The 26,954-nt window shown below is 39.8% G+C and overlaps 2 protein-coding genes across 2 annotated transcripts in view; one reads left to right on the top strand and one right to left on the bottom strand.

Moving 5' to 3' along the window:
- AKAP3 (A-kinase anchoring protein 3) overlaps positions 1-4,670 on the bottom strand; it is a 36,805-nt gene extending 32,135 nt beyond the window's left edge. The window contains exons 1-2 of the mRNA XM_025401452.1: positions 4,497-4,670; positions 1,345-1,448 (exon numbers count right to left, since the gene is read on the bottom strand). The gene's annotated coding sequence lies outside the window, so the exon portion shown is untranslated. The remainder of the gene's footprint in view (positions 1-1,344; positions 1,449-4,496) is intronic.
- A 3,829-nt stretch (positions 4,671-8,499) lies between these two features.
- NDUFA9 (NADH:ubiquinone oxidoreductase subunit A9) overlaps positions 8,500-26,954 on the top strand; it is a 39,423-nt gene continuing 20,968 nt past the window's right edge. Inside the window, exons 1-6 of the mRNA XM_025401451.1 lie at positions 8,500-8,571; positions 13,695-13,865; positions 14,227-14,324; positions 17,131-17,222; positions 18,393-18,534; positions 21,868-21,970. Of these exons, the coding sequence (XP_025257236.1) occupies positions 8,523-8,571; positions 13,695-13,865; positions 14,227-14,324; positions 17,131-17,222; positions 18,393-18,534; positions 21,868-21,970 (655 nt within the window). The 5' untranslated portion in view covers positions 8,500-8,522. The remainder of the gene's footprint in view (positions 8,572-13,694; positions 13,866-14,226; positions 14,325-17,130; positions 17,223-18,392; positions 18,535-21,867; positions 21,971-26,954) is intronic.

Genomic DNA, 26,954 nt, shown 5'->3' with positions numbered 1-26,954 from the left:
AAGTGGATATGTCATTTTTGTTATACAGGATGTTTTAGATAATCGTTACAAAGAAAATACAAGATCTCTTAAGAGATACTTATTCTTTGCTCCCACAAGGATTTGTCCTCATTTTCACATAGAAGTCACTCACTCAGATTACTGAGCTAAGGAAGCAGTTTATTTTAATCTTCCAGGCACTCAAATACAATGGATTCCTTCAGTAAACAGTGGGTTCTCCACCCTAATTAGACAGGAGCATCACCGAGAGAACTGTGTAAAGATACTGAATCCAAGTTACCACCCCCCGAAAAGCTTATTTTAATGGTTTTTGGCTGGGGAAACTTAGGCATTCTTAAAATTCTTAAATGCTCCCTGAGTGATTCTAAAACACATCAAGAATTGAGAATTCCTAGACCAGGGCTTATGTGGAGAGACTCTGTGAGAAAAACAGGGTAGGTCCAGAAAGATAATTATTTACCCATTTCTTTAAAAATTTTCTCTGAGACAGATTTTCTAACTTTCTTTCTTTTTTCGGGGGAGGGAGGGACAAAGTCTCACTCTGTCGGCCAGGTTGGAGTGTACTGGCGTGATTTCGGATCACTGCAACATCTGCCTCCCAGGATGCTCACTGCAACCTCTGCTTCCCAAGGGAATATCTAATTCCTTTAGATATTCCAGCCCTGCTAACATCCTGGAAGCTGTCAAATTTTCACATGGCCAATAGAAGGATTGGATTAAAATGTTCCTCAAAAATGTTAATGTGATGATTACCTGCCTCAGCCTCCCAAGTAGCTGGGACTACACCAGGCACACAACATCTGGCTAATTTTTGTATTTTTAGTAGGGACAGGGTTTCACCATGTTGGCCAGGCTGGCCTCGAACTCCTGACCTCAAGCAATCCACCAGCCTTGGCCTCCCAAAGTGCTGGGATTGCAGGTGTGGGCCACCGCACCCGGCCAGATTTTCTAGTTTTCTTCGGTATCTTATTTTAATGTTTTGTTATCTTAACAAAGAAGTTGCTAATGTCTATGAAGTTAAACTCTGTAATGTCCTCTTCATAAACATACATACATATAAATATTATTATGCTTGCATCATTACTATAAAGAAAATAATGAATGCTATTACTATTTGGCCAAAGAATTGGAAGACTCAGAAGCAGGTTGTCCTAGATTATTGATAGTAAAAGTGAGAGCCAGAAACACAATCTCTTAATCTTCAGTTTATATTTCATCCAAATGAGTTACTTCTAATAGAAAATTGTGACAAAATCAATAGGATCTATTGCCTTATTTCAGTTATATATAATCAAAATGCTGATAATTATGTACAAAAAGTACAGAAACTATGTGACCACTTACTCTTACTGAGGATAGGTTCTGAGATATGAGGAAAGCTCTTGATTAATTTATTGTTGTCTCCTGTATCTCCGTTTATCCCCCTCCTGCCATGTAATATAAGGAATCTGCAATGGAAAGACACAGATAAAAATGAGTAATTTTACAGATGAAACTCATTGTTCTTATTCAAAATAATGATTTTGACTTATTTATTGTTTATCACATGTGCATTTAAGTAATGAGCTCAAAATGACATTCACATTTCATGAGTGCACATCTTATTCTTGATGCAGTCTGGCAGTTCCCACATGACAAAAAAGGTTCCACTTTTGGACCAATGATTTCTTAAATGACGACTGTTACTCCTCACTTTGAAATCATTGGTATACAGTCTTTTTAAACGACGAAGACCCTAAAAATTTTTAGCTTAATTTTAAACTTGCTCGAATAGGAAGCTGGAAGAAAAATAGCTGGAATGAAGAATAAGCACCCTGAATTTATGGAACTCAAAACACTTTGCATGCATCTTTGAGGACTTGAAAGAAATACACACCTTCAAGTTATAAAGGAAGTTCACAGATATCTTCCAGATTAATTAACTTCCTTGTTCTGGTTCTACTCAGACATTTCAGCGGAAGACATTAGAGCACTGTACTCTCTTCTTGAATATCCACCCAGCCCCCCAGTAATCGCTCTCTAAATTCTACCCTTACTTATTAGCCCAGGTCAAGGGATACCCCATCCATGAAATATTTTCTAGGTACCTAATGAATGTGATTGCTCCTTCATTGAGGTTTCCATCATATTTTGTTTCAACATGTACATTCTATCTGGTATTTTAATTGCTCCCCTATATTCATCTTCTTTATTGGGTGACTTCATAAGTGGAGAGGCATTTTCCTATTCATCTTGGTATCCCTCATAGTAGCTAGTATCTTAAAATTGGAGCTCAATAATTATCTGCTGGAAGAATGAATATGCAGTCTGCCCATTTTCAGATAGCTCATTTTTTCTTTTGGATTGGAGAATCCAAGGACAAAAAAGAGATGGCTTGCTCAAATTTACTATGGTGGTAATCCATATATTCAAGACTTCTTGAAGCTTGACTCCTTTGGGAGATACAGTCACCCCACAGACTTAGTCAATGATTTACTAACAGACCTTCCTATTCCACTAGTGCAAATAAATCAACATCTTAAAAGTGCTTTTGTATTTTTTTTTCATAGAAAGCGTAACTACTAGTCAAAAATATTCAGCAAACACTTCACCTACATATGTTCTAATGTTTTAATTCTATTTTCTAGGTCCTATGTGTGGGTTTATCTGCATCATGAAGCTTGTTTTGGACTTTTACAACTTCCTAATTGTCCTAGATGATAGCATCTATAAAGAGGGACTTTAATACTTACTAATGATTACAACATTCAGATTTCTAAATCAATGTTTCTTATAATGAAGTGGAAAAGAAGATGGAAGATCTAAAGAGTTTAATGAAGTCAGTGAATGGATTCATAAATTACTATAAGTTCAAAAGTTGGTAAACAATATCCTGGAGTTAGGGTAGAAAACAAAAGAGAAAATGATACTTTGTGCTATCTATTAAAGATAAATAGACCTTAGAAACCATGTTTTCTAATACTCTCAGCTTATAGATTAGGATATTGAGGCTCAGAAAAGAAATACTAGAATCAGTGGATACATTCCTTTAGATATTCCAGCCCTGCCAACATTCTGGCAGCTGTGAAATTTTTCCATGGCCAATAGAAGGATTGGACTAAAATGTTCCCCAAAGATGTCAATGTGATGATGACTTCAAGTTGAGGAGTGCAAATCTGAATGCCAGTCATGAAGGACATAAGCAACACAGGGGCTTGGTTATGGTGGTTGTATCCTAGACTACAGCTCTATCTCAAGGCAGTTTTCTCCTGTATCCATTTTAAGTGAGAGGCTCCTGTTTACCCAAGGTTCCTAAACTCATGTAAAAACTCAGATTGCAAAAAGCATAAGTAACGCTCTTGCAGGGTTGCTAAGTAGTTGATCAAGTTTTGAGGTTTATTCAACCAGGTTTTATTACTAGCTTTGAGAGGGAAGAATATGTTTCTTGTATCCATTCTCTTTTACTGCCTTCCTTTCTGTAAGTGCCTGCTACATCGTAGAATCTCAATAAACTTGGTTGCTGATTAAATCAGAGTTTCAATAGATTTTGTGTGTGTGTGTGTGTGTGTGTGTATGTGTGTCTCAATGGCACTATTCATTGTTAAGCTTTCCAGTGGAACGTCTTTATTTTTACCTTCCCTAAGTAATAGCTTCTTCTTCTAGTCACTGTTAGTACTGATACTTTCACTACATAGCTATATAGATACTGCCCTTTCCCAGTTCTGTTGTCTAACCAAGGCTTCAGAAATAACAGTGAGAGGATAAAAGTGCATGAGAATTGGACTCAGGGTATACCAGTTCTATTTTGTTCCTGGGGCACTGGAAAGAAAATAAATTTAGGAATGGCCACACAATGAATAGGAAAAGTCAGTAGGGAGCCAAGCGTCTACTCTATCAAATGGGGAAGCAGGAAGTAAGACCCTTCATGTCTCCAAAAGGATGGTTGAGGAGATCTTGTAAAATCTGTAACAAAATCACAATGTCAGCAGCAAAGACGGTAGGTTTGACTGTAATGCTGCTGAAGGAGAGGTTCGTTTATTTCCAGAGGACTCAGAGGTAAGATTAAAATTGGCTGAGCAGGCTGGGTGTGGTGGATCACACCTGTAATCCCAGCACTTCGGGAGGCCGAAGCGGGGGGAATCACTTGAGGTCAGGAGTTTGAGACCAGCCTGGCCAACATGGTGAAACCCTGTCTCTACTAAAAATACAAAAAATTAGCAGGTGAGGTGTGGTGGATGCCTGTAATCTCAGCTACTCGGGAGTCTAAGGCAGAAGAATCACTTGAACCCGGGAGGTGGAGGTTGCAGCAAGCCAAGATTGCAGCACTGTACTCCAGCTGGGCAACAGAGTGAGACTCCATCTCAAAAAAAAAAAAAAAAAAAAAAAAAATTGGCTGGATGGAAGAACAACGCTAGGTTGAATACAAAAAGTTTCCTATCGCTTGTCACTGAATTCTCCCTTCCAACCACAGAGGATCAGAAAATGGGCTGTTTTATCAGTCCAGTAAGATTTCCTACCTCTGTAGCACTGGAATAGTGAACCACAGACGACTCCAGAACACACTTTTAAAGTCAACGAAGATGCTGGGATGTTCTGGCTCAGCTCAAGATCTTGTTTCTTCCTGTGGCCTTCCATGTACCTCCCCCTTGCTGGGACTGGAGAGTGACATCAGAATCACAATTGGTGACATCACTGTCTCTATAGCAACAGTAGTGAGGCTACCAGAAAATGAATGGTCAAAAGGACAAAGAGGAGGGGTGAAGATATACTCCAGTTTGGAAGGACTGGGCTTTATTCTGAGTAATTCTCTCTTTAGAGCAGTGGTCCCCAAACTTTTTCAAACCAGGGACAGTTTTGTGGAAGACAATTTTTCCATGGATGGGAGTGGGGTGGGAGTATGGTTTCTGGATGATTCAAGCACATTACATTTGTTGTGCACTTTATTTCTACTATTATGCCATCATATAGAATCAGTGGGAGCCCTGTTTTCCTGCAACTAGATGGTCTCATCTGGGGGTGATGGGAGACCGTGACAGATCATCAGGCACTAGATTCTCAAAAGGAGCGCACAACCTACACTTTTCACAATAGGGTTCAAGCTCCTGTGAGAATCTAATGCCACCACTGATCTGACAGGAGGTGGAGCTCAGCTTTGTCACTTGCCCACCATTCACCTGTTGTGTGTCCAGGTTCTAACAGACCATGGACTGGTACCAGTCCATGGCCTGGGGGTTGGGGACCCCTGCTTTAGGGGGATATAGGCGGGGGAATACAGGAGGGGGACATTTTGCCAATGGATTCCACTTAAAGCAGCAGAGTAAGTATTATGTATTAACAAATCTAGAGGGCTGCAGAGGAGGATAAGAAATAAAAAAACTGAGGGTCTACATTTTATGCAAATCCCATGGAATCACTTCATTTTGTTGGATCCAGCCAGGACTCTTCTTATTTATACACATCTTGCCTTTTGTAAAAAAATTATTTTTAGGATATTTTGCCTAAACTGACCATCTCTGGGTTATAATTTGTCTTAGATGCTCAGAGATACAATGACCCTAATTTATCTTTTGCAATGCCTGACCCGAGAAACTGTAGTGGGAAAAATCATACCAATAGGCATTTGGTTAGCTACTCTTTCTATGCTTTATTACTGCATTCTCTGTGAAAATGTTTCCTCAGCTACTCTGTAATTAATGATTAAATATAGGACTAATATATAGTTTCCATGAAGCAAAAAGAACTTCCAAGCATGACCACGAGATAGTGATGAAAACTGCAATAGATTCAAAAGTGACGGGTTTATCACAGAGTTCCTTCAAAAAAGTTATTTATTGCTGGGTGCAGTGGCTCACATCTGTAATCCCAGCACTTTGGGAGGCTGAGGCAGGTGGATCACTAGAGGTCAGGAGTTCAGGACCAGCCTGGCCAACATGGCAGAACCCTGTCTCTACTAAAAATAAAAAAAATTAGCCAGGCATGGTGGTACATGCTTGTAATCCCAGCTACTCGGGAGACTGAGGCAAGAGAATCACTTAAACAGAGTGAGACTCAAAAAAAAAAAGTTATCCATTGATGATCTTTTATATTGTTTCAAAAGAGCTTTTGTATTCTTTTCACAGAAAGTACACCTACTAGTCAAATATATTTGTCAATATATCTCAGTTTCTGTTTTTCTTTTTTTTGAGATGGAGTCTCAACTCTGTTGCCCAGGCTGGAGTACAGTGGCACAATCTCGGCTCACTGCAACCTCCGTTTCCCAGGTTCGAGTGATTCTTGTGCCTCAGCCTCCCAAGTAGCTAGGATCACAGGTGCATGCCACCATACCCGGTTAATTTTTGTATTTTTAGTAGAGGCTGGGTTTCACTATGTTGGCCAAGCTGGTCTTGAACTCCTGACCTCAAGTGATCTGCCTGCCTCGACCTCCTAAAGTGCTGGGATTATAGGCATGAGCCACCACGCCCGACCTCTTCCTCTTTAAAATAATGGGGCTTGCTGAGCTACTGAAATCTTTCCAGCTCTAACATTCTAAGATTTTGATACTTCGGTGGTATTTGAATAGTACTGCATGGACCTACATATAGCACTTTGCAGGTGACAAAGCATCTTTGCATCCCTTACGTCACCCAATTCTCATAATAATCTTTTGAGGTACCAGGGTAGGTTTTATTTACCCTATTAGACAGGTATAGAAGCTTGTCCAGGTCACAACTAATGACTGATAAAACTAGGAATGGGATCTAGTATTCTAGGTGTTAAAAATCAGTGTTCTTTCAGCCGGGCACAGTGACTCATGCCTGTAATCCCAGCACTTTTGGAGGCCAAGGTGAGAGGAGGTCTTGAGCCCAGGAATTTGAGACAAGCTTGGGCAATATAGTAAGACCCCGTCACTGAAAAAAAAAAAAAAAAAAAAGTCAGTGTTGTTTTAATTACACCATGCAACCTTGAAACTAGAACTGAGAACATGAGGCAGTGTTTAACTTAGAGATTTTAAATTATATAATTGGCAGTGTTATACAGGAGTTAGCAGGTTGCTGATGACAGTCAGGATCTGTTGATCTGAATAAGGAAAGTATGTTAGTATCTATATTGGTCCCAGAATCAAGTATTAGCAAATTGTGTTAAGTGAACATAGGATGAGGCCAAGAAATATGACATTGTAGTATTACTACTAAGCTTCTCTGATGAAATTCAAGGGTTTTTTCTCTCTTCCAATTCAATTTGGTAGGCAACACTTTAGTAAACAGTAGGGGTAGGATACAGTGGAAACAGCCAAGATTTCAAGCCTAGTAATAAGCAACTCCTACATCCCTACTCATCACAGGCCTTTTTGTCTATTCCAGAAACACATACTTTTCCCGAAAAAACAAAGCAATGGAAGGATTATCAAGTCTAGAAGAACCCACCCTCCCCAAACTAGGTGGTTTTCTGATAAGCCTACAGTATATTTCACAGGATCACTGGTTGCTGTCTCCTACCCAGGAATCTGGAGAGGTTGACCAGAATAAAGTATTTTAAAATCCAAGTGCTTAGTCTAACCTGGAATTTCCTCAGTTTCTAGATGGCTCTTTGTAGAACAATGCGGATTCTCAAAGCAGTCCATAGTTAAAGAAAAAACTACAAACCATTGCGCTAGAGACAGCCATCTGCAGTTTCCCCTTAGACAGATGTTCAGATGGCACACATGGCCACTAAATTTTACGTAATATTTCAGGAAGTTCACACATTTCCTGAAGCCCACTCATGAATCACACTTCTGGTTAAGAACTCCTAGATTCATATGCCAGGTGGTGATAAGTGCCTTGGTATATAAACTTAAACCAAAAATTGGTGGAATAATTACCACCTTGGATACGATGGTCAGAGAAGTTTTATCCGAAGAGGTCACTTTTGAGCAGAGACTTAAGCTGGTGCAGACACCTGAGTGAGCATTCCAGGAAAGGCGAACAGCAGGCGCAAGTGTCCCTAGGGGAGAATGTGCTTGGCGGGCTCGACGTACATTTACTTGGGACACACCCTATTTCGGTTTCTCTTCTCCACTTTTCCCCTCGTCCTTGTCCCCCATTTTCTCTCTCCTGGGCCCTGGACCTCCTGAACGCGGAGGGCTACGCCTCCTTTTTCTCTCGGACTCACCAGGGCTGCCCTGGCTGACATTTTCAGGGAACAGGAAACTGAGAGTCAGGAAAGGTGAGCTCTTCTACCTCGGGTCTTGCCATTCTGCATGTCCTGAGTCAGTCACTGGTTAACTCTGAACTTCAGGTTCCTCGGCAATTAGAGATTATAAACAAAGAGATCATCTATACAGCCTATTCCAGATCTGAGAGTCCAACAGCCAAGGTCTTTTCACTTCCTTTCTTCCCTCTCTCCTTCGCTGTCCCTCCCTTCCCGTCTCCTTTCTTCTCCCAGCTTTCTTCTTAACCAACTAGCTACCCGAAACCATCCGTTCCTGGTTAGCGCCTGCGCAGACAGGCGTGGAAAATAAGTTTTGACCCAGCTTAGCAGTCGTAGTCATCCGGGAGCGCTGGCGTGGGGGATTGTGGGAAAAGATGGCGGCTGCCGCACAATCCCGGGTTGTCCGGGTCCTGCCAATGTCACGTAAGTGTCACCCGGAACGGCGACCCTGATCGGGATTCCGAGACGGGGATCTAAGGTTTTGGGAGTGGCACCGTGCTGCAGCGGTCACGCCGACTTCCTAGGCACTCTGGTTTTTCTGGGTTTGGAGCTGCCTCTGTCTGGTTTCTCCTTTTGCTTTCCGCTTCCCCGGCTTACATACTCAATTATGCACCTTGGGAGGGGACAAAAGATCTTAAGCAGCTGTAAGCGAAGAGGAGAATGCGGGGGACACGTTAGAGATCGAGAGAATCAGAATTCTGATATGGTTGTAAGGGTTTAGGGTTATGAGAAATATTTGTATGGGGCGGGGGGAGAAATGTGTAAGGGAGCGGAGAAAAGGCTAGTGGCGAGAGATTTTCTTGGATTGATTTTATGACCTTGTGCAAACCCTTAATGGGTCTCAATTCATATGAGCACAATGGAAATGATAATATTACAGTACCAAGGAGTCTCTGATAAGATTAAATGAATATTTATGAAAGCATCCTTTTACCCAAAAGCATCTCTACGGATGTAGAATGTGTTGGGCCTAGTGCGTTGGGGTCTGGGGGAGAGAGTGATGTTTGAGGAGAGAAGAATCAGGAGCTTGGTGGAAAGGAAAGTGAAGAAGAATGAAGGCTATGTTAGAATTTGTTAGCATTATTTAGTTTCCCCTCTGTTCTGATTGGATCTGCCCCACTCCTCAAATTGAAAACATACATTTGTCCTTCCATTCACTAAAAAGCAAGGAAATTAGAAATACGGTTACACTTCATCGTTATTCTTTCACCCTCTACTCTTCCACAAACATATTCCAATCAAACCCCAAAAGTTGTATTTTTTTCTTAGTGTGTTTTAGTCGTTACAGAATATCAATTGCTTTCAAAATTGGCTCATGTCAATTACTGGTAAAGCTTTATAAAAATTAGAAATGAGGACTGGTTGTAGAGCTATTGAGTCAGAATTTGTGAGATTAGCTCCTTGCACCTTAAATTTTTGAAAGCACCAGAGATAGGTTTGATGTTCAGTCTAAGGCAAGAATTAGGAGTGTTTAGAAGATCTTTTTTAGTTTGTTTGTTTGTTTTCCATCTTGGGTAGAACTCCTGCATACCACTGGGAAGGTGGTGGTGCACATCACTTATAGTGGATGGTTTTGTAGTCACAATGTCTTTGCAAAGGCATTTGCTGGTTCTTGTTAAACAGTTACATTTGTATGACGTAATGTAGATTGTGAATGATAATCACTATTTATGGAATACCTGCTATCTACAATCTCCAGTTCTAGGTATTTTTATTAATTTTCTCTTTTAACTTACTTTCCTCTGACTGACACCATAGCTTGTGTTCTTAACCACTCTGTGTTATTATCTGGTAAGTTAAGTTTTTGAGTAAATTCTGGAGAGGCAAGTCTAGTATGTAACATAATCCACACACTATAGGACAACTGTATATAGTTAAGTGTGGCAAGACTATTAAGTATCACAGGAAATCATAAAAGGGAAACATTAGTATCATTTGAGGTACTGAGGGATGATTGGAAGACCAGTGGAGAATTGTAGTGCTCCCACTGTTCTCTTTAGGGCTGTTATGATCTGGAAAGTCCTCTGGCAAAGACAAGTGGATGAGAATGGAGTCATGAGGTATTCAAGAGGCAGTAAAATGACTACCTGTCTATCTGGGATAGTGGAGAAGGAGGTTGAATGTGTTAGATGGGATCAGACAATGGAGACCTTTGAAAGCCAAGCAGAGTTTAGACCAGTAGTCTCCAAAGGGAGTTGTGCAAGAGGACCTAATAAGTTATGGAAATATAATATTAGAACTCCTAAAAACTGTTTTCTATAGTAATAATAGCCAACACTTACGTAGTTTAAACTGTATGCCAGACACTATTCTAAGTAATATGTGATTTATAATGTGTGTATCATATTGGTACTACATAGAACATGCCTATAATTTTTTAAATAAATACTTAAAAAAATGCAGTAGGCAAGCAAATATGTCTGGACTATTGGTTTGGATATTGCAGTAGGAAACTAATGTAGGATTTTAAGCAGAGAAATATAGTGAATATATAATTAATAAAGAATATTGTTCTTCTAATAGTACTCATTATAAATGGAAGAAAGTGGAGAGGCTGGAACCAAAGAGAGTAATAATTTATATTTATTGAGCACCTACTATTTGCAAGGCATTGTGACAGATGCTTGCCCATATGTTATCACATGTCTCATCATCTTGCCCATATGTTATGAATTCTCATCAACCCTTTATACTGTAAGCTTCATGAAGCCAGGGTTTTGTATTTTACTATGATAGTCACAGTTTCTAGAATAATGCTTGGTCCATAATTATTAAAAAAACAAATAGCCATGTGAGGTTAGTGTGACATTACCTTCGGAGAAATTTGAAAGTAATAAAAGCAACTATTATTCATAGAATGCTTAATGTGCTCTAGGTAATGTGCTACATGGTTTATGTATGTTTACTCTAATCCTCTTAACAGTCCTTTGAGGTATTGATTCCTTAACTCAAGTAATTCTTCCCAGTTCATTGACTCTGCCATCTTTTCCCTGTCTTATCCTATGTTCTCACTTCCTTACTCATCACTCTTATCATTCCCTTTAATGCATTCTCAACTCCCCAGCCCAACTCCCGTTGTTGTGAAAAACATTGACCTGATTAAACAAAACTTTCCACATAATTTGCTGCCTGCCACCGAGCAGTGGAGAACGGGGCTAGGGAAAACTCCAAACTAACTGGCCTTATTTTAAATTCATGAATACAAATCTCAGGTAGATTTTCAGTGCCACATTTTTCTAGGAAATTTGGTTTCCTTGTCTCCATAATCATTACTTAACATAGCCAGTTTCCTAATACCTCTAATATGTGCTTTGTCTCATTCTCAGTTTTATAGAGAAATCAAAGGAATCAGATGAGAACAGTCATTTTCCCATCATAAACCCTAATAGTTGATATGTGATAATTCTTTGCCTTTTCTCTTGTTACAGTGAGTGAGCTCCTTCTGTTCCGATCTGTGGCCAGTTCCTTCACTTTGCATTCAATCTCATCCTCTCTCAACTATTCAATCCCTTTCCTGAATCAGGAATTTTCTCCCTCTACCATGGAAATCATGTCATTTCCATCAGCACATAAATGTTAACTCATATTTCAAACAAACAAACAAACAAACAAACATGTCCCTGTCCTTGTGCTTCTCTAATCCCATTTCTCTTTCCTCAGAAGGATTGTCTATCTCCTCATCTACTTCCTTGCCTCACAGCCTCTCTTGTTTGCTCCAGTCTGGCTTTCAGTCCCACTAATCCAATAGCATTGCTCTTAGTTATGCCACCTACAGCCACATCCTCCAGATTCTGTGGTCCTCCGTCCTCTTCCTACTTCACTTTCAGCATTTGATAAAGTTAACTGTTCTCTCCTTGAAACAGTTTCTTTTTTTGATTTTCAGATTCTGTTTCTGTTTCCTTCTGGGCCTGCTTTTTAATCTCCTTTACTAGCATTTTGGGCCAGTCACTAACCTTATCTATAAAGTGATGATAAAGATAGCATTAAAAAAGATAATACCTGTGCAGCACTTAGAATAATGCTGGACACCTGCCAAGAGCTCTGTAAAGTTAGCTGTTAATATGATGTTATTATTTTGTTATATGATGTGTGTGTATGGCCCATGACGTTTACTTTTAATTTCTGTCATTATCAGTGAGCTAGGCCATTTCTCCGATTCCATACTTTTGGATAGGGAAGAACAATCGCCTTTGGGGAGATTGCCACCTGTAAGTATACCTAGAAAACAAACACAGATTTTCTAAAGAAAGACCTATTTGTGTCTTTCACCTCTCCCAAGTGTACAAAGCACGAATGCTAAGCTCCAAAGTTTATTGGAGCGGAAGTGCGTTAGCACTTTAAACCTTTTTGTTTCTACTTGCGTGAAAGTTGAGCAGCTAACTCTAAAATTCTACTCGAAGGATTTGGAAGTAACTTGAAAACTGGAGTATATCCAAAAGAGATTCGCATTCCTGCCTTACGAAGAATACTTAACAGGACAGGGGATGTTTAACCTGGAGAAGAAAATATTCAGCGGGGATATAATTGCTACACTTCATTGTAGAAGAGGGATTAGACTTGTTCTTTGTCATTTTGGAGGAACGCGGGGATAAAAAGTTCTGGGAAGCAGTCACTGATTCCCTTTGTGGTAGAACTTTCTTTCTGTTAGAATGGCTCAAAGCAGAATGGGCCGCTACAGAAAGTAGTGTGTTTCCCAGCTCCACAGGTGTTCAGGCAAAAACCAGATGATTTCTTTGCACACATGCTATAGAGAAGATGTAAGCATTGGTGCATGAACTTTGAGGGGTCATTGTAGTATCAAGAACCTCAGTCGCTGAAAAAGAAGTGGTGGAATGTTTGACAAATCTCTTGCTGTTAAGCTTTCTAAAAGTCAGAACATCTTTTCTGAAGCCCTTCACTCCTTTTATCATTATTTGTGAAGTTCTTCAGTGGTTTTATAGTAAGTCTGAACTATTGAGCTGCATTCCTTTTTTTTTTTTTAATGTTCTGTACTAATAATCCTCTGCTCCCAACTAGTATCCTCAACTTTCTTTTTCGTTAGTCACCAGTTTCAGATTCTGTTCCAGGAGAGTCTTTGGCTGTTGCCCTGTGCTAGGCTTATTCATTCTACCTCTGCATTGTGATATGTTTCTCATGGGATTCTATCATTTCTTTTTTTTCCTCTTTAAGACCTTTCTCGAAACATGTTATCCAGGAATCCTTCCTCATGATAACGTGACTTATTGCCCCTTTATTACATATTCTCAGTTCCTTTTACCATATAGGCTTATACTCTCCTACTTTGTGACTGTTTAATGTGTTTTTTTAAATATGTGACTTATCTTCTTAGGTAAGTTACATTGTATAGGGTAGGGAATATATTTCCTCATGTCCTGTGGATTCTATGTTGTAGTAATTTGTGTTTATTATTGCCCTTGATACTTAAATTACTAAAGTACTGATTGCAAAATAATGTTACAAGTTTTTTGGGAAAGGAGCTATTTGTGTTCACAGTTTTAAAAATAATAATATTTGCCATGTTTGTATACTTTGGGGTTTTGTTTAAGGTTCTGCCATTACTGCAATAGCCACATCAGTGTGTCATGGCCCGCCCTGTCGCCAGCTTCATCATGCCGTCATACCTCATGGGAAAGGTGGACGTTCCTCAGTCAGTGGGATCGTGGCCACTGTGTTTGGAGCAACAGGATTCCTGGGGCGATACGTTGTCAACCACCTTGGTAAGTAAAGTTGTTGAGTTCATATGCTCCGTTGCCATTGATCAGGATTGCCTGATGAGAAGCATGAGCTGTGATTCTCTTTGTTTTAATGGTATTATGAATTACTCCTATCTTGGATGTATGTAATCTTTATTTGTTGTGACATTAAGAGCACACTCATGTTCCTCTATAGGAATTATTAAGATAGAAACAAGGGACTCTGAAAAGCTATGGCATCTTTAGCATGGCAAAATATTCTTTTCGTCAAATATAATATCAATTCACATACCATACTAGAATTTAACTATTTACCAAGTCACAATTGTATAATATATCACCATTATGTTAATGTTGATCCTTTTTTCAATCCATTCTCTTTTAGGACGCATAGGGTCACAGGTAATCATACCCTATCGGTGTGATATATATGACACCATGCACCTTCGTCCCATGGGTGACCTGGGCCAGCTTCTGTTTCTGGTAAGGGCCTTTATGACTGATTGAAGTTGACAAATATAAATTACTAAGATCATTTTTGGGAGTGAGAGGCAGTATAATAAAGCAGTAATTTCTTCCCAGAATGGACCAAAGGCATCCTGTATTCCCAGGTCATTCTTTCAGCTAGGTTCTGGCATCTCCTTTGTCATGCAAGCTCTAGATTGGCAGTTGGCAAACGTTTTCTGTGAAGGGCCAGATAGTAAATCTATCTGGCTTTGCAGGTCATAGAGTGTTTGTCATAATTACTCAGCTCTGCCTTTGTACCTGGAAGTGGCCACAGACAATATGTGCACAAATGGGCATGGCTGCATTTCAATACAATTTTATTTACAAAATGAGGCTGCAGGCTGAATTTGGCCTGTGGACTATAGTTTGTCAATCTGCTGTAGACCTGTGCTGTCCAGTGTGGTAGCCACTGGCCACATGTGGCTACTGAGCCTGTGAAATGTGGCTAGTCTGAATTGAGATATGCTGTACATATAAAATATACACCAGATTTCAAAGACTCAGTATGAAGAAAAGAATATACAATTCATCATTAATAATTTTTTATATTTGTTACATATTAAAATAATATTTTGGACATATTAGGTTAAATAAATTGTATTATTAAAATGAATTTTACTTGTTTCTTTTTTGCTTATGTGCCTCATGTTATATTTCTATTGGATAGTGCGCTATAAACATAAAAAATTCACAAATAGGGTGTATTGTAACTTGATTATTTAGTATAGATTTAACTTAGAACAGTCCTTTCTGAGCATTCCCTTTGTCATTCTTTAATCTACAGGTTCTTCCTTTAGGCCAGTAGTTGCCAACAGGGTGAGGCAGGGGAAAGAGGGTAAAGGAGGGCCATTAAGGGAGGGACTAATGGAACTCTTTGGTTGTCACAGTGATTGGAGAGCCGTCCTGGTTATTAGGTACAGGCCAGGGATGTTAAATATCCTACAGAACACAGGACAGTCCCTTTCCACAAAAAGTTGTGCTGCCCCAAATGTCTGCAGCCAAGCTATTGATTGCTATACTGTCTGGGCCTTGATGCTTCAATCTACTGATCTTTTCGCTGACTTCCTACTTGTATTGTCCTATAAGGAATGGAGTTATACATTTTCCCTTTTAAAAAATATGTGCTAAACATCCTTACTATCTCTTGTAATATTCATACAGATTATTTGTAATCCATTCAAATTTTGATTTATTTTCATTTCATTTTCACATTTTCATTTATTCTTGACTCATTGTTCACAAGCTAAGTATAATACTTATATCAGAAATTTCTTATTTCCGAAATGTTTTTCTTCTCCAAAATCTTACTATTAAATATCTTCTTGGTATTAAAGTTACAGAGGCTTAGCTTATTCCTAGTTCTTCATGCCTTAAGTTTGTTGGTCACCTTGTCAGAGCCTCACAATTGAAGTATTTAAAAAGTGATAGGTGAAAACTTTCGAACCATTGGAATTAAACCAAATAACACCTATTCCATTATCTCTGCAGAGGTTTATTTCCTGAGTGTCTAGCATCGACCTGTGCTCTGAGCATGTTTGGATGAGCAAGACCACAGGGAACTCAGAGGCTTATATGTTTAGAGTTTATGTGTTTATTTTAGAGAAGGACTATTTGGGGTGTCTTTAGTCTTTGTTTGCAACTGCTGTCTGAATGGCCACTTGGTTTACCCACCTGACTGTGTGCCCTTGGGCCTTATCCCTGAAAATTTGGTTTTCTTTTATTACATCACTCACTGCTATAGATTTTATGTGTATTTCACTTAATCGTCATAGTAACCTCATTAGGTAAGATGTGTTTTCCAGTTTTACATGGGGCTTGAAGAGATAATTTGTACCAAGTTAGTACATGGCAAACTGGGATTTGCGTTTCTGTCTGTTTGATTCCAAGCCACTTTTCTAGACTGTGTCTTTTAACCTACTTTCTAACATCAGTCCTAACTGGTTCTTCCTGCTGGGGCTTCATCTTTTTGTTGTTGAATCTGATTTTATAGTTTGTTTTTTCTAAATTAAACAGACATTTTAGTTCTCTCTCTCTCTCTCTTTTCATCCCCGCTTTCTTTCTCTTTTCCCTTCTTGCTGTGTCTCCTTCCCATTGCACTGACCCATGCACGTGCACTTATTTGATGCTAAGAAATTCTTGTTACTTGTTATCTTCCATTGAAATGCTTATAGAAACCTGCCCTTGACTCACCCTGAAGTTTTAGGTATTTCCCTTTGACTCTTGTTTTTATGTTGTTAATGTAGGAATTACTAGATCTGGGGTTATAAAAGAGGAGAGAATTAAAAGGAAATAAGTAAGAAAATAGTCATGAATCTCCCCAACTAACACTGATCTTTAAAAGACACTCTTCCTATCTTCAGTCTGTAAGTGGTTGCTGTCAAGAAGGGAAAGTCTCTTGTCTCCCAAATGATCCTTGCTTCTTTGGCTGTATTTCAGAATTGGAGACTTGGTTTACTGGGTTTCTTTTCAAACTTAGTAAGGAGTAGTTGGATGGACAAAAACAAATATGCTCCATTAAAAATCAATAGCCTCCTTTTTAGCTCTGGCATTTGATTACCTGAGTAAAGTGTACTTTTACCTGTTTGTCTCCAAAAGAGTAAGGGAATCAGCAGGGAGTTTGAGACATCATTTCTCTTGTAATAAGTGGCGCTTGTATGAAATGGCACCATATTATGACTACAGCAGATGGCCCACTTTGAAACTTGCGTTGAGGAGGCTGCAGAAGTGTTGAATGCTGAGGTATACCCGTATGTTTTCGTCCGATTGCTTTCTGCTATTACAGGAATGGGACGCGAGAGATAAAGATTCTATCCGACGAGCAGTGGAACACAGCAATGTGGTCATCAATCTTATTGGACGAGACTGGGAAACCAAGTAAGTCTTTGACTCTCGTTTCTTCTTTGCTTTAGTCTTTCTTAGGGTTTAATAGACCTTCATTGGACACCTTCTATGTGCCAGCTACCACAGTGACATTTTCAATTAGTGAATAAGGGTTGGTTGAACAATCACTTGCATACCCAGTGACACCCGTCTGGTATAAGTCAGCAGTGTGATATACTGCCCATAAAAAGCCAGTAGGTGGTATTGGTATGGCTGGTGTTGGTCCTGTGCTTGGATTAGTCCCTTTGAGATGGGGTTAGGAAATAGGATTTTGCCTGTTCCGCTGTTTAGCAAGCTGAACATTGGTTGTTCTTGTGTAGACAGTGTTCTAGATGTCTTTTCTGTGTTGTTAATTGAAGATGACGCGAGGACTAATTTGAACAGTTCTTTGTGTGGATTGTTTGTTAACAAATAATGTTTTAATCCTATAATCCACAACACTTTGTTTACACCTCTTTTTTTAGCATTAAAGTTTGACTTGGTTTTTTAATATATGTCTTTCTCATCAAATATTTTGTAAGTTCGTTGATGCATTGGAGGTCTTATTCAACTTTTTGTCCCCCCTATTGATTAACATAGTATATCGTACAGAGTAAACAATTAGTTAATATTAATGAAATTGTTGACTGACCTTTTTTAGTTTCTTTTTTTTCCCTTGTGGGAAACAAAGTCTCAGGGGTAAGAAGTGATTCCTAACACTTCAGCAACCAGTACAGCCAGGTTTCTTTAAAGGGCCTCAGCCTCAGGATTCCTTGATAATGCAGAACATGATGTATACTGGATTTCTAACTTAGAGTAGGCCTTAAATGGTATAGAGTAATGACAGTGCGCAGAGCTGTCAACTTTTTTTAAAAAATAATTTTGGCTTAAAAAAATTAAAAAAAAATTTTTCTTTAGAAAGAGAGAAAGGGTTTTACAGTTTTGCCCAGGCTGGTCTAGAACTCCTGGGCTCAAGTGATGCACCCACCTTGGCCTCCCAAAGCGCTGGGATTACAGGCATGAGCCACCACGCCTGGCCAAATTTAGCTTTAAGTTAAATCATTGCTGTTTAAAAGTTTAAGTAATAGGAATTTCAATACTGTTATGAAAACCAACTTATCACATAAAGCTTTGAGATCCTGTGTCTGGAGTTCTTAACCAATTCTTTTATTTTTTTGCTTCCAGAAACTTCGATTTTGATGATGTTTATGTGAAGATTCCCCAGGCGATTGCTCAAGTGTCCAAGGAAGCTGGAGTTGAAAAATTCATTCATGTTTCCCATCTGAATGCGAATATTAAAAGCTCTTCTAGATATTTGAGAAATAAGGTAAGTAACAACTTGATTTGGGAAGTGGTTCACAGAGCCAGAGTTTCTTGGCCCATTTGAAACATGATTTCAGTGAGAAGGGTTTATCATCAACATATCTAGAATTAAAAGGTTTTCTGATTCCCTGTATCCAGAACTAGGCGGGTGTGTGTGTGATATTTTGACATTTTGATTGATTGCCTTCTGTTTGCAGGGAACTGTGTTAAGGGGTTTCAGAGTTGGCTAGACTACGTTACTATTGGCATTCAGATACTTAAAGTTTCTTTGGGGCATCACTGAATTATACAGAAGCCATCACAGATTTCTGCCAAAGGAATCATACCTGTGTCATCTACCATGATTAAAGGACCATGTTTCTTTCTCACCCCTTGCATTGTAGTGGTTTTATGCCAGTCTTAAAGAGGCAATGTGAAGGCTCAGAATGACAGGGATTAATATTTGCCAGGGAAGATGCCTATTCACATAGTACTTATGCTCCTTTTACTCCCAGAAATGCCATACCTAGAGACTGACCACTGTCGTTTGGTGTCAGTCTGTAACCTAAGTGAAACACGTTCATTGTTAGGGACTCAGAAGGGCTATCCGCGTCTGACGGTATGCTTAACATTTGGATTCTGCCATATGGGAGACTGTTTTGAGTCAAACTGATAAGGACCACAGAGTTCCTTGATAATGGTTCCACATTTTTGACTCGCCACATTAATTTACTGGATAAACTATTCATTAAGCACCTACTATGTATCACATGTTGTGTTAAGCACTGTGGCTACAGTAGTAAATGGAGAGAAAATAAGAGAATACTTGTGCCTGCCTCTGCCCAAACATTCATAAAATCATCAGAATTTCATGACTGTTTGGAAGGAAATGGGAGGTGTCAATGGGGAGGAAGAGAGAGGAGTCAAAGATGTCCAGCCCTCTGGCTGGAGCCACTGGGTAGACGATAGTTCTGTTGAATAAGATGGGAAATACTTGAGAGGAACTAGGCTCTAGGGCAGTGACGCTTAGCCTTAGTTGCACATTAAAGCCACTGAGGGAGCTTTTACAAATTCTGATGCCTAGGCTGTGCCGCAGACCAATTAAAACAATTTCTGGGGTTGCAGCTTCAGCACCAGTATTTTCTAACTCTGTAGGTGATTCCAAGGGCAGCACAGATTGAGGAGCACTATTTGACTTGAGAGAATGGAAGATGATTGAGTTTTGGACTCATGTTTCAGGTGCATTTCAGATGTGTGTCAATCTTCCGGGTAACTGGTATGTAGGGTCAGAAGAGAGGTCTGGGTTGGAGACAGAAATGTGGGAGTTACCAGCATTTCTTGTTAGTTGAAGTAATGAGCGGGGTTAAGATGGCTGAAGATTGAGAAGGGAGTTTCAGATTGGGCCCAGAACATACCAATGGTTAGGAATCTGGTAGAGAAGGAAGCACCTGCAGAAACCCTAACCAATCAAACAGAAAGACTAAGCAGGACATGATAAGGCAGAAGGGAAACCAGGAGAGCACAGTGCTGGGGAAGCCATGGCAAGACAGTCTCACAGGAGGAAGTGAATCCTTATGAATGCCATTGAGAAGTCAAGCAAGATGACAACTGTAAAGTCACCTTGGATCTACTGACTTGGAGGTCATTGATGATCTTATCAAGAATAGATTCAGTGCAAAGGTTGGAGCAGAATCCAGAATGCGGGTGAGTGAAGAGTGAGTTGGAACTGAGGAAGTGGGAATGGTAAGGGTAGGTACGTTTTCAGGTAGCTTGACTGGCAAGAGGAAGATGAAAGACTGAGAGAATAGAAGCTGGAGGGGGCTGTGGAGTTGGTATTTTTTTTTTTTAAGGTAGAGGATCTACATTGTTTAAATGCCGATAGGGAGATGCTGGTAAAAAGAGTGAAGCTGAAGGTGTGGAAGAGACAGTAAATTGCACAGGTTCCTGAGAAAGTGAGAGGACGTGAGCTGTAAAGCATTGGAAGTGACACTGTTGCTCCCATCAGGTAAGACAGAAGGAGAAAATTGTGCTTTATATACCAGAGTTTGTAGATTTAGTGGTGAGAGCTTGAGGTGATTTTTCCTCTACTGTCTTATATTTTGTTTTTTATTAGAAGGCAAAGTCATTAACTGGAAGGAAAAGAAAAGAAAGGGATGTCTGAAATTTGAATAGAATAGAACATGTTTCAGATTGTCTCATGGGAAAGTAAATTAATTAGAGGAAAACACAATTTTTGGGAAATGTTGAGGGCCCGGTTAAAATTGGAGGTGTGAATTTATAGTGGTACCAATTCATGATTTTTATTGATTTATTTTCCTGCCAGCTGCTCAAGGCAGTGGGAGTGCGTGGCCCAAGGGAGGCAAATGGAGTTCTTCTAGGATTAGAATTTTGCCTGGGATGGCTAGAGTAAAGGACAAAGGATGGTTTACAATATTGGCAAGAGAGTGATGAGAAGATGGCCTATGGGACCTAATCTGGAATTCAGAGGGGAGGACAGGAACAGTCGGAAGAGCTGATACAGGGGAAGCAGAATCAGTGTACTAGAGTTCTGGAGAAGGTTGAGAAACAGGTATCCTGGGAGCAGATGAACAAAGAACAAGCAGGCTGGAAATTGTAGGAAATGGACATCAAAGAGTAGGATGTCTTCATGTAATACCTCAGAAGAGGAGCAATTCCAGATGTTGATATGGTAGTGGTGAAACTGAGTTAAGAATGGTAGAGGTGGAAGGAAGAGGTCATTGGAGTTGAGCAGCTCAAGAACCTGAGAAGTCCAAGCCCACTTGGACATTGATGTCTCCCCAGTGGTGGTGGAAGTAGAAAGGAAGACTGAATTAGGTGCTGATGTCTTCATCGAACAAGAAGGCTTGCCTAGGAGGCTAGGAGATGATAATAAATAAGGATGGTACAGCAATTGAGATCAGGAAGATTAGTGACTCTATCTCCACCTCCTTTGGATATGTAGGTACTGCTGACACTTCCATTATTGTAGCCCACTGCCACCATTGTGTCCTTTTCCTAGCAGGCTGCTAGATGGTTGACACAAACTAGAGAATCTGTAAATCGAAGGAAAAATGGAGGCTGAAAAAATTCTACTTTGATTTTTCTCCTTCTTCAATGTAAGCTGCCCTTAAAATAAAAAAATAGGAAGAGACCCAACCAAAGCTGTAAGGTGCAGGACATTTTTGTGGATTATATGTTTTAAAAGTTCTGTGTAACTGAGTTTTATGAATTACACGATTACCTTTATCTGGAGGAAAATATCACCTTTGACATACAAGTCATGCTTAATAGTGGAAAGAGTGGATGCTTTATTCACTTGTCTCAAAACTCAAAACAAGTTTGTCTGATTGTCGTTTAGGCTGTTGGAGAGAAAGCAGTGAGAGATGCATTTCCAGAAGCCATTATCATAAAGCCGTCAGACATCTTTGGAAGAGAGGATAGATTCCTTAATTCTTTTGCACGTACGTATTCTTTCTTAATGGTAGAAGAGAGGGATACTGATTAACCAAGTTGAAGTTGCTCAAGCTAACAGTTTTCTCTGATTGACAGACTAAGGATATATTTTTTCTTTCCTAGTTGCCTTTTTCTCCCCTAAGTTTGTATTTTCGTAGTCAGTGTAGTCTTTGTTATGTTCCATATCAAAAGAAGCAACTTAGATTAATAGAAAGAGCATGAACTTGGGAGTCAGAGACTTGAGTTTAAGTCTTGGCCCAGCTAACTCTGTGACTTGGCAAATATTCGAATATCACATGGAATAGTTTCTTTATCCTAAAATCCCCTCCCTATGTTATACGTATTGATTCTTACCCTCCTACCTACCCCCAACCCCAGACAACCACTGATCTTTTTATTGTCTGTATAGTTTTGCCTTTTCCAGGATATTAGAATCATGCAGTATGTAGCCTTTTTAGGTGGACTTCTTTCACTTAGCAATATGCATTTAAGATTCTTTCATTTCTTTTCATAGCTTGATAACTCATTTCTTTATATAGCTGAGTAGTATTCCATAGTGTGGATTCCATTGTACTGGATATTGGTTTAACCAATTTAGGTGTTTCTATCTTGTTTTTCCCCCTGTTGCTTATGTCCACCTAACATCTGTAATAATTTCTACTTAAAAAATTTGTGGTAAAATATATGTAGTATAAAATTTCCCATCTGCTATGGGCTAAATTATGCCCCCTCAAAATTCGTATGTTGAAGCCTTAACACCATTGTGAATTTATTTAGAGTTAGGACGTTGGAGGTAATTATGGTTAAATGAGGCCATAAGGGTGAGGTCATAATTCAGTAGGATTGGTGGCCTTATAAGAAGAGGCAGAAAGAGAGGTCTGTCTCTCCCTGTGTGCACATACTGAGGAGAAGCCATATGTGAGGACACAGCAAGAAGTCTGCTGTCTACAAGCCAGAAGGAGAGCCCTCACCAGGAACCAAACTGGCTGGCACTTTGATCTTGAATTTGCCAGCCTCCAGAACTGTGAGAAAATACATTTTTATTGTACAGGCCACCCAGTCGATGGTATTTTGTTATGGTAGCCTGAGCAGACCAAAGTAGATTTTGGTACCAAGAAGCGGGGTGCTGCTGTAACAAATACCTAAAAATATGAACGTGCCTTTGCAACTAGGTAAAGGTAGAGGCTAGAAGAGTTTTGAGGTACCTGGTAGAAATATGGACGTTAAGGGTGATTTTTGTAAGGTCTCAGATGAAAATGAATAATATGTCATTGGAACTGGAGGAAAGGTGACCCATGTTATAAAATGGCAAAGAAATTGGCTGACCTGTATGTGTTCTAGCAGAAGGTAGAACTTGTGAGTGATGAAATTGTTTATTCAGCTGAGAAGATTTCTAAGTACAAAGTATTGAAGAAATGCCTTGGTTCCTCCCGACTGCTTATAATAAAATACAAAAAGAGAGAAAGATGAAATGAAGAAGGACTTGCTAAGCAAAAAGGAACCAGAACCTGAAGATTTGGAAAATTCTCAGTTTATCCATACTGCAAAAAATGAGGAAGCTTGTTTTGAAGAGAACACTAGGAGTGCAGCTGAACAACCGTTTGATGAAGAGCCTGTGGATGCGACTCACAAACTGATAAACTGTCTCAGCAGAAGCCAGGAATAGAGATGAGATTACATCAACAAAGTCACCACCAGTTTGAACTAGAAGGGGCAGAATGAAAGAAGCCTGTCAGACTTCTGATATCCTACAGGACCAGACCATAGAGCTATTTGGCTGTGAATTTGAGCTATTCTTCAAGAAAAGGGAAGAATGACCCCAAAAGTGGTTCAGAGATGTTTAGAACTACCTCTTTGGTTTCAAAGGATGGGGCCATTGCCTCACTTTCAACAGACCATATGGTCTGTGTCAGAGACCTGGGAGGTGGGACCACCCAGAGTCTTGGAGGTACAGCTGCCTGATCGTTGGGACTGTAGCCGTCTGGAACCTTTGAGGTGTGACCCTCTGCCCAGCAGAGCTACTGGGGTGGGACTACTGCCCCAATAGGTCCTGGAAGTTAGAACTACCGCTTCAGTGGGTCCTGAAGGTGAGACTACCACCTCTGTGAATCTAGAAGGCAATGCATCTAGGCAGAGGAGATTATTCTTGATTTTTATAGCCACCCTAATGGTTGTAAGGTGGTATTTCATTGTGTGTGTTTTTGATTAGATTCTAAAATCTAATAGAATTTACCTTGCTAAATTTTGGACTTGCTTGGGACTTGTCACCCTTTCTTCTTTCTTACGTCTTCCTTTTAGAATAGGAATGTCGGCCGGGCGCGGTGGCTCAAGCCTGTAATCCCAGCACTTTGGGAGGCCGAGGCGGGTGGATCATGAGGTCAGCAGATCGAGACCATCCTGGCTAACATGGTGAAACCCCGTCTCTACTAAAAATACAAAAAAAAACTAGCCGGGCGTGGTGGCGGGCGCCTGTAGTCCCAGCTACTCGGAGGCTGAGGCAGGAGAATGGCGTGAACCTGGGAGGCGGAGCTTGCAGTGAGCCGAGATCGCGCCACTGCACTCCAGCCTGGGTGACACAGCGCGAGACTCTGTCTCAAAAAAAAAAAAAAGAATAGGAATGTCTATCTTAGGCCTGTCTCACCGCAGTATTTTGGAAGCACATAACTTGTCTGGTTTCACATGTTCATAGTTAGGAATTTTGCCTCAGGATGACCCATACCTTGAGTCTTATCTATATCTGATTTAGATAATATTTGGATGAGACTTTGGAGTTTAGAGTCTTAAGACTAAGACAGGATTAAGATCCTTTTAACTATTTATAAGAATACAGTTCAGTAGAATTAAGTTATTTACATTGTTGTACAACCAATCCCCAGAACTTTTTCTTCTTGTAAAACTGAAATTCTGTACCCCTTAAACAACTCCCTGTTTCCTCCTTCCCCCCAGACCCTGGCAACTACCATTCTGCTTTTGGTTTCTATGAATTTGACCACCTCATATAAGTGCAATCATCCAGTATTTGTCTTTTTGTAGCTGGCTTATTTGACTTAGCATAATACGCTCAAGGTTCATCCATGTTGTACCGTGTGATGTGATTTCCTTCCTGCTGAAGACTGAATAATATTCTGTTGTGTGTGTTTACCACATTCTGTTTAATAAGCCGTCCATCAGTGGATACTTGGGTTGCTTCCCACTTTTGGCTATTGTGAATGCTGCTGCATGGTCAATGTGACCATGTGACCATGGATGTACGAAATTTCCCTGATTCAGTTATTTGTTGTAGGTACTGAGAAGTGGAATTCTGTATCATATGGTTTATCTGTTTTTACTTTTTCGACAAGCTACCACAGTGAGTTCCATAGTGGCTGCACCATTTTACATTGCCACCAATAGTGCACAAGGTTTCCAGTTTCTCCAGGCCTTTGTCAACATTTGTTATTTTCTGTTTTTTTGATAATAGCCGTCCTAATGGTTGTAAGGTGGTATTTCATTGTGTGTGTGTTTTTTTTTTGTTTTTGTTTTTGAGATTGGGTCTTGCTCTGTCACCTAGGCAGTGATACAGTCGCAGCTCACTGCAGCCTTGAACTCCTGGGCTCAGGGGATTCTCTTGCCTCAGTTTCCTACATAGGTGGGACTCCAGGTGTGTACCGCCACACCTGGCTAAAAATATATAAATATCTTTGTAGATATTGCTTGGTCTTGCTCTCTTGCCTGGGCTGGACTCGAACTCCTGGCCTCAAGCAGTCTTTTTGCCCCAGCCTCTCAAAGTGCTGGGATTATAGGCATGGGCCACCATGCCTGGCCACAATGTGGTTTTGATTTATGTTTTCCTAATGATTAGTGATGTTGAGCATCTTTTCATGTGCTTTTTGGCTACTTTATTATTTGGAGAAATGTCTATTCATGTCCTTGGCTAATTTTTAAAATTGGGTTGTTTATTTTTTGTTATCGAGTTGTAGGAGTTTGTTTATTCAGAATGTTAAATGCTTTTCAGACATGTGATTTGTAAAATTTTCTCTCATTTTTTAGTTTGCCTCTTCACTCTGTTAATTGTGTTCTTTGCGGCACAGAAGTTTTTAATTTTGATGTAGTCAGGTTTATCTGTTTTTACTTTTGTTGCCTGTGCTTTTAGTATTGTGTCTAAGGAGTCATTGCCAAGTCCAATGCCATGAAGCTTTCTCCTTTTTGTCTAAGAGTTTTAGTTTTGGCTCTTAGGTTTAGGTCTTTGATCCATTTTGACTTAGTTTGGGTATATGGTATGAGGTAAGGGTCCAATTTTATTCTTTTGCATGTGGATATCCAGTATGTTGAAAAGATTATCTTTCCCTGTTGATTGGTCTTGGTGCTTTTGTTGGAAATCATTTGACCATATATGCAAGAGTTATTTTTCTCTATTCCATTGCTCTGTATCTTTGTCTTTATGCCACTGTTTTGATCACTACACTGTTTTGATTGCTGTGCCTTTGTAATAAGTTTTGAAATCAGAAAGTGTGAGACTTCCAAAAATTTGTTCTTTTTCAAGATTGTTTTGGCTGTTTAAAGGAATCCCTTTAAAGTCCATATGAATTTTAAGATGCAGTTTTCTATATTTCTGCAAAAATAAAAAGCCATTGGGATTTTGATAGGGATTGCATTAAATCTGAGATTGCTTTGGGTAGAATTGACATGTATCTTAGTCCATTTTGTGGTGCAACAAACGTTGAGTAATTTATAAAGAAGAGAAATTTATTTCTAACAGTTCAGGAGGCTGGGAATCTCAAGATCCAGGTGCTGTCATCTGGTGAGGGCCTTCTTGCTGTGTGCTTACATGGTAGAAGGTGGAAGGGTAAAAGGGACAAATGCTATGTCCCCACATGGCAGAAGAGGAGAAGAGCAAGCTAGCTGAATGCTGCATGAAGCCTCCTTTATGAGGTCCTTAATCCCTGAGGGAGCACCCTCATGACCTAATTATCTGTTAGTTCCTGTCACATTGGCAACGTCTGAACTTTGGAG

This window comes from Theropithecus gelada, chromosome 11, assembly GCF_003255815.1.
Source record: "Theropithecus gelada isolate Dixy chromosome 11, Tgel_1.0, whole genome shotgun sequence".
Classification (NCBI taxonomy): Eukaryota; Metazoa; Chordata; class Mammalia; order Primates; family Cercopithecidae; genus Theropithecus; species Theropithecus gelada.
Note: the sequence above shows the minus strand (reverse complement) of the source record. Positions and strands in the feature narration are given on the sequence as shown.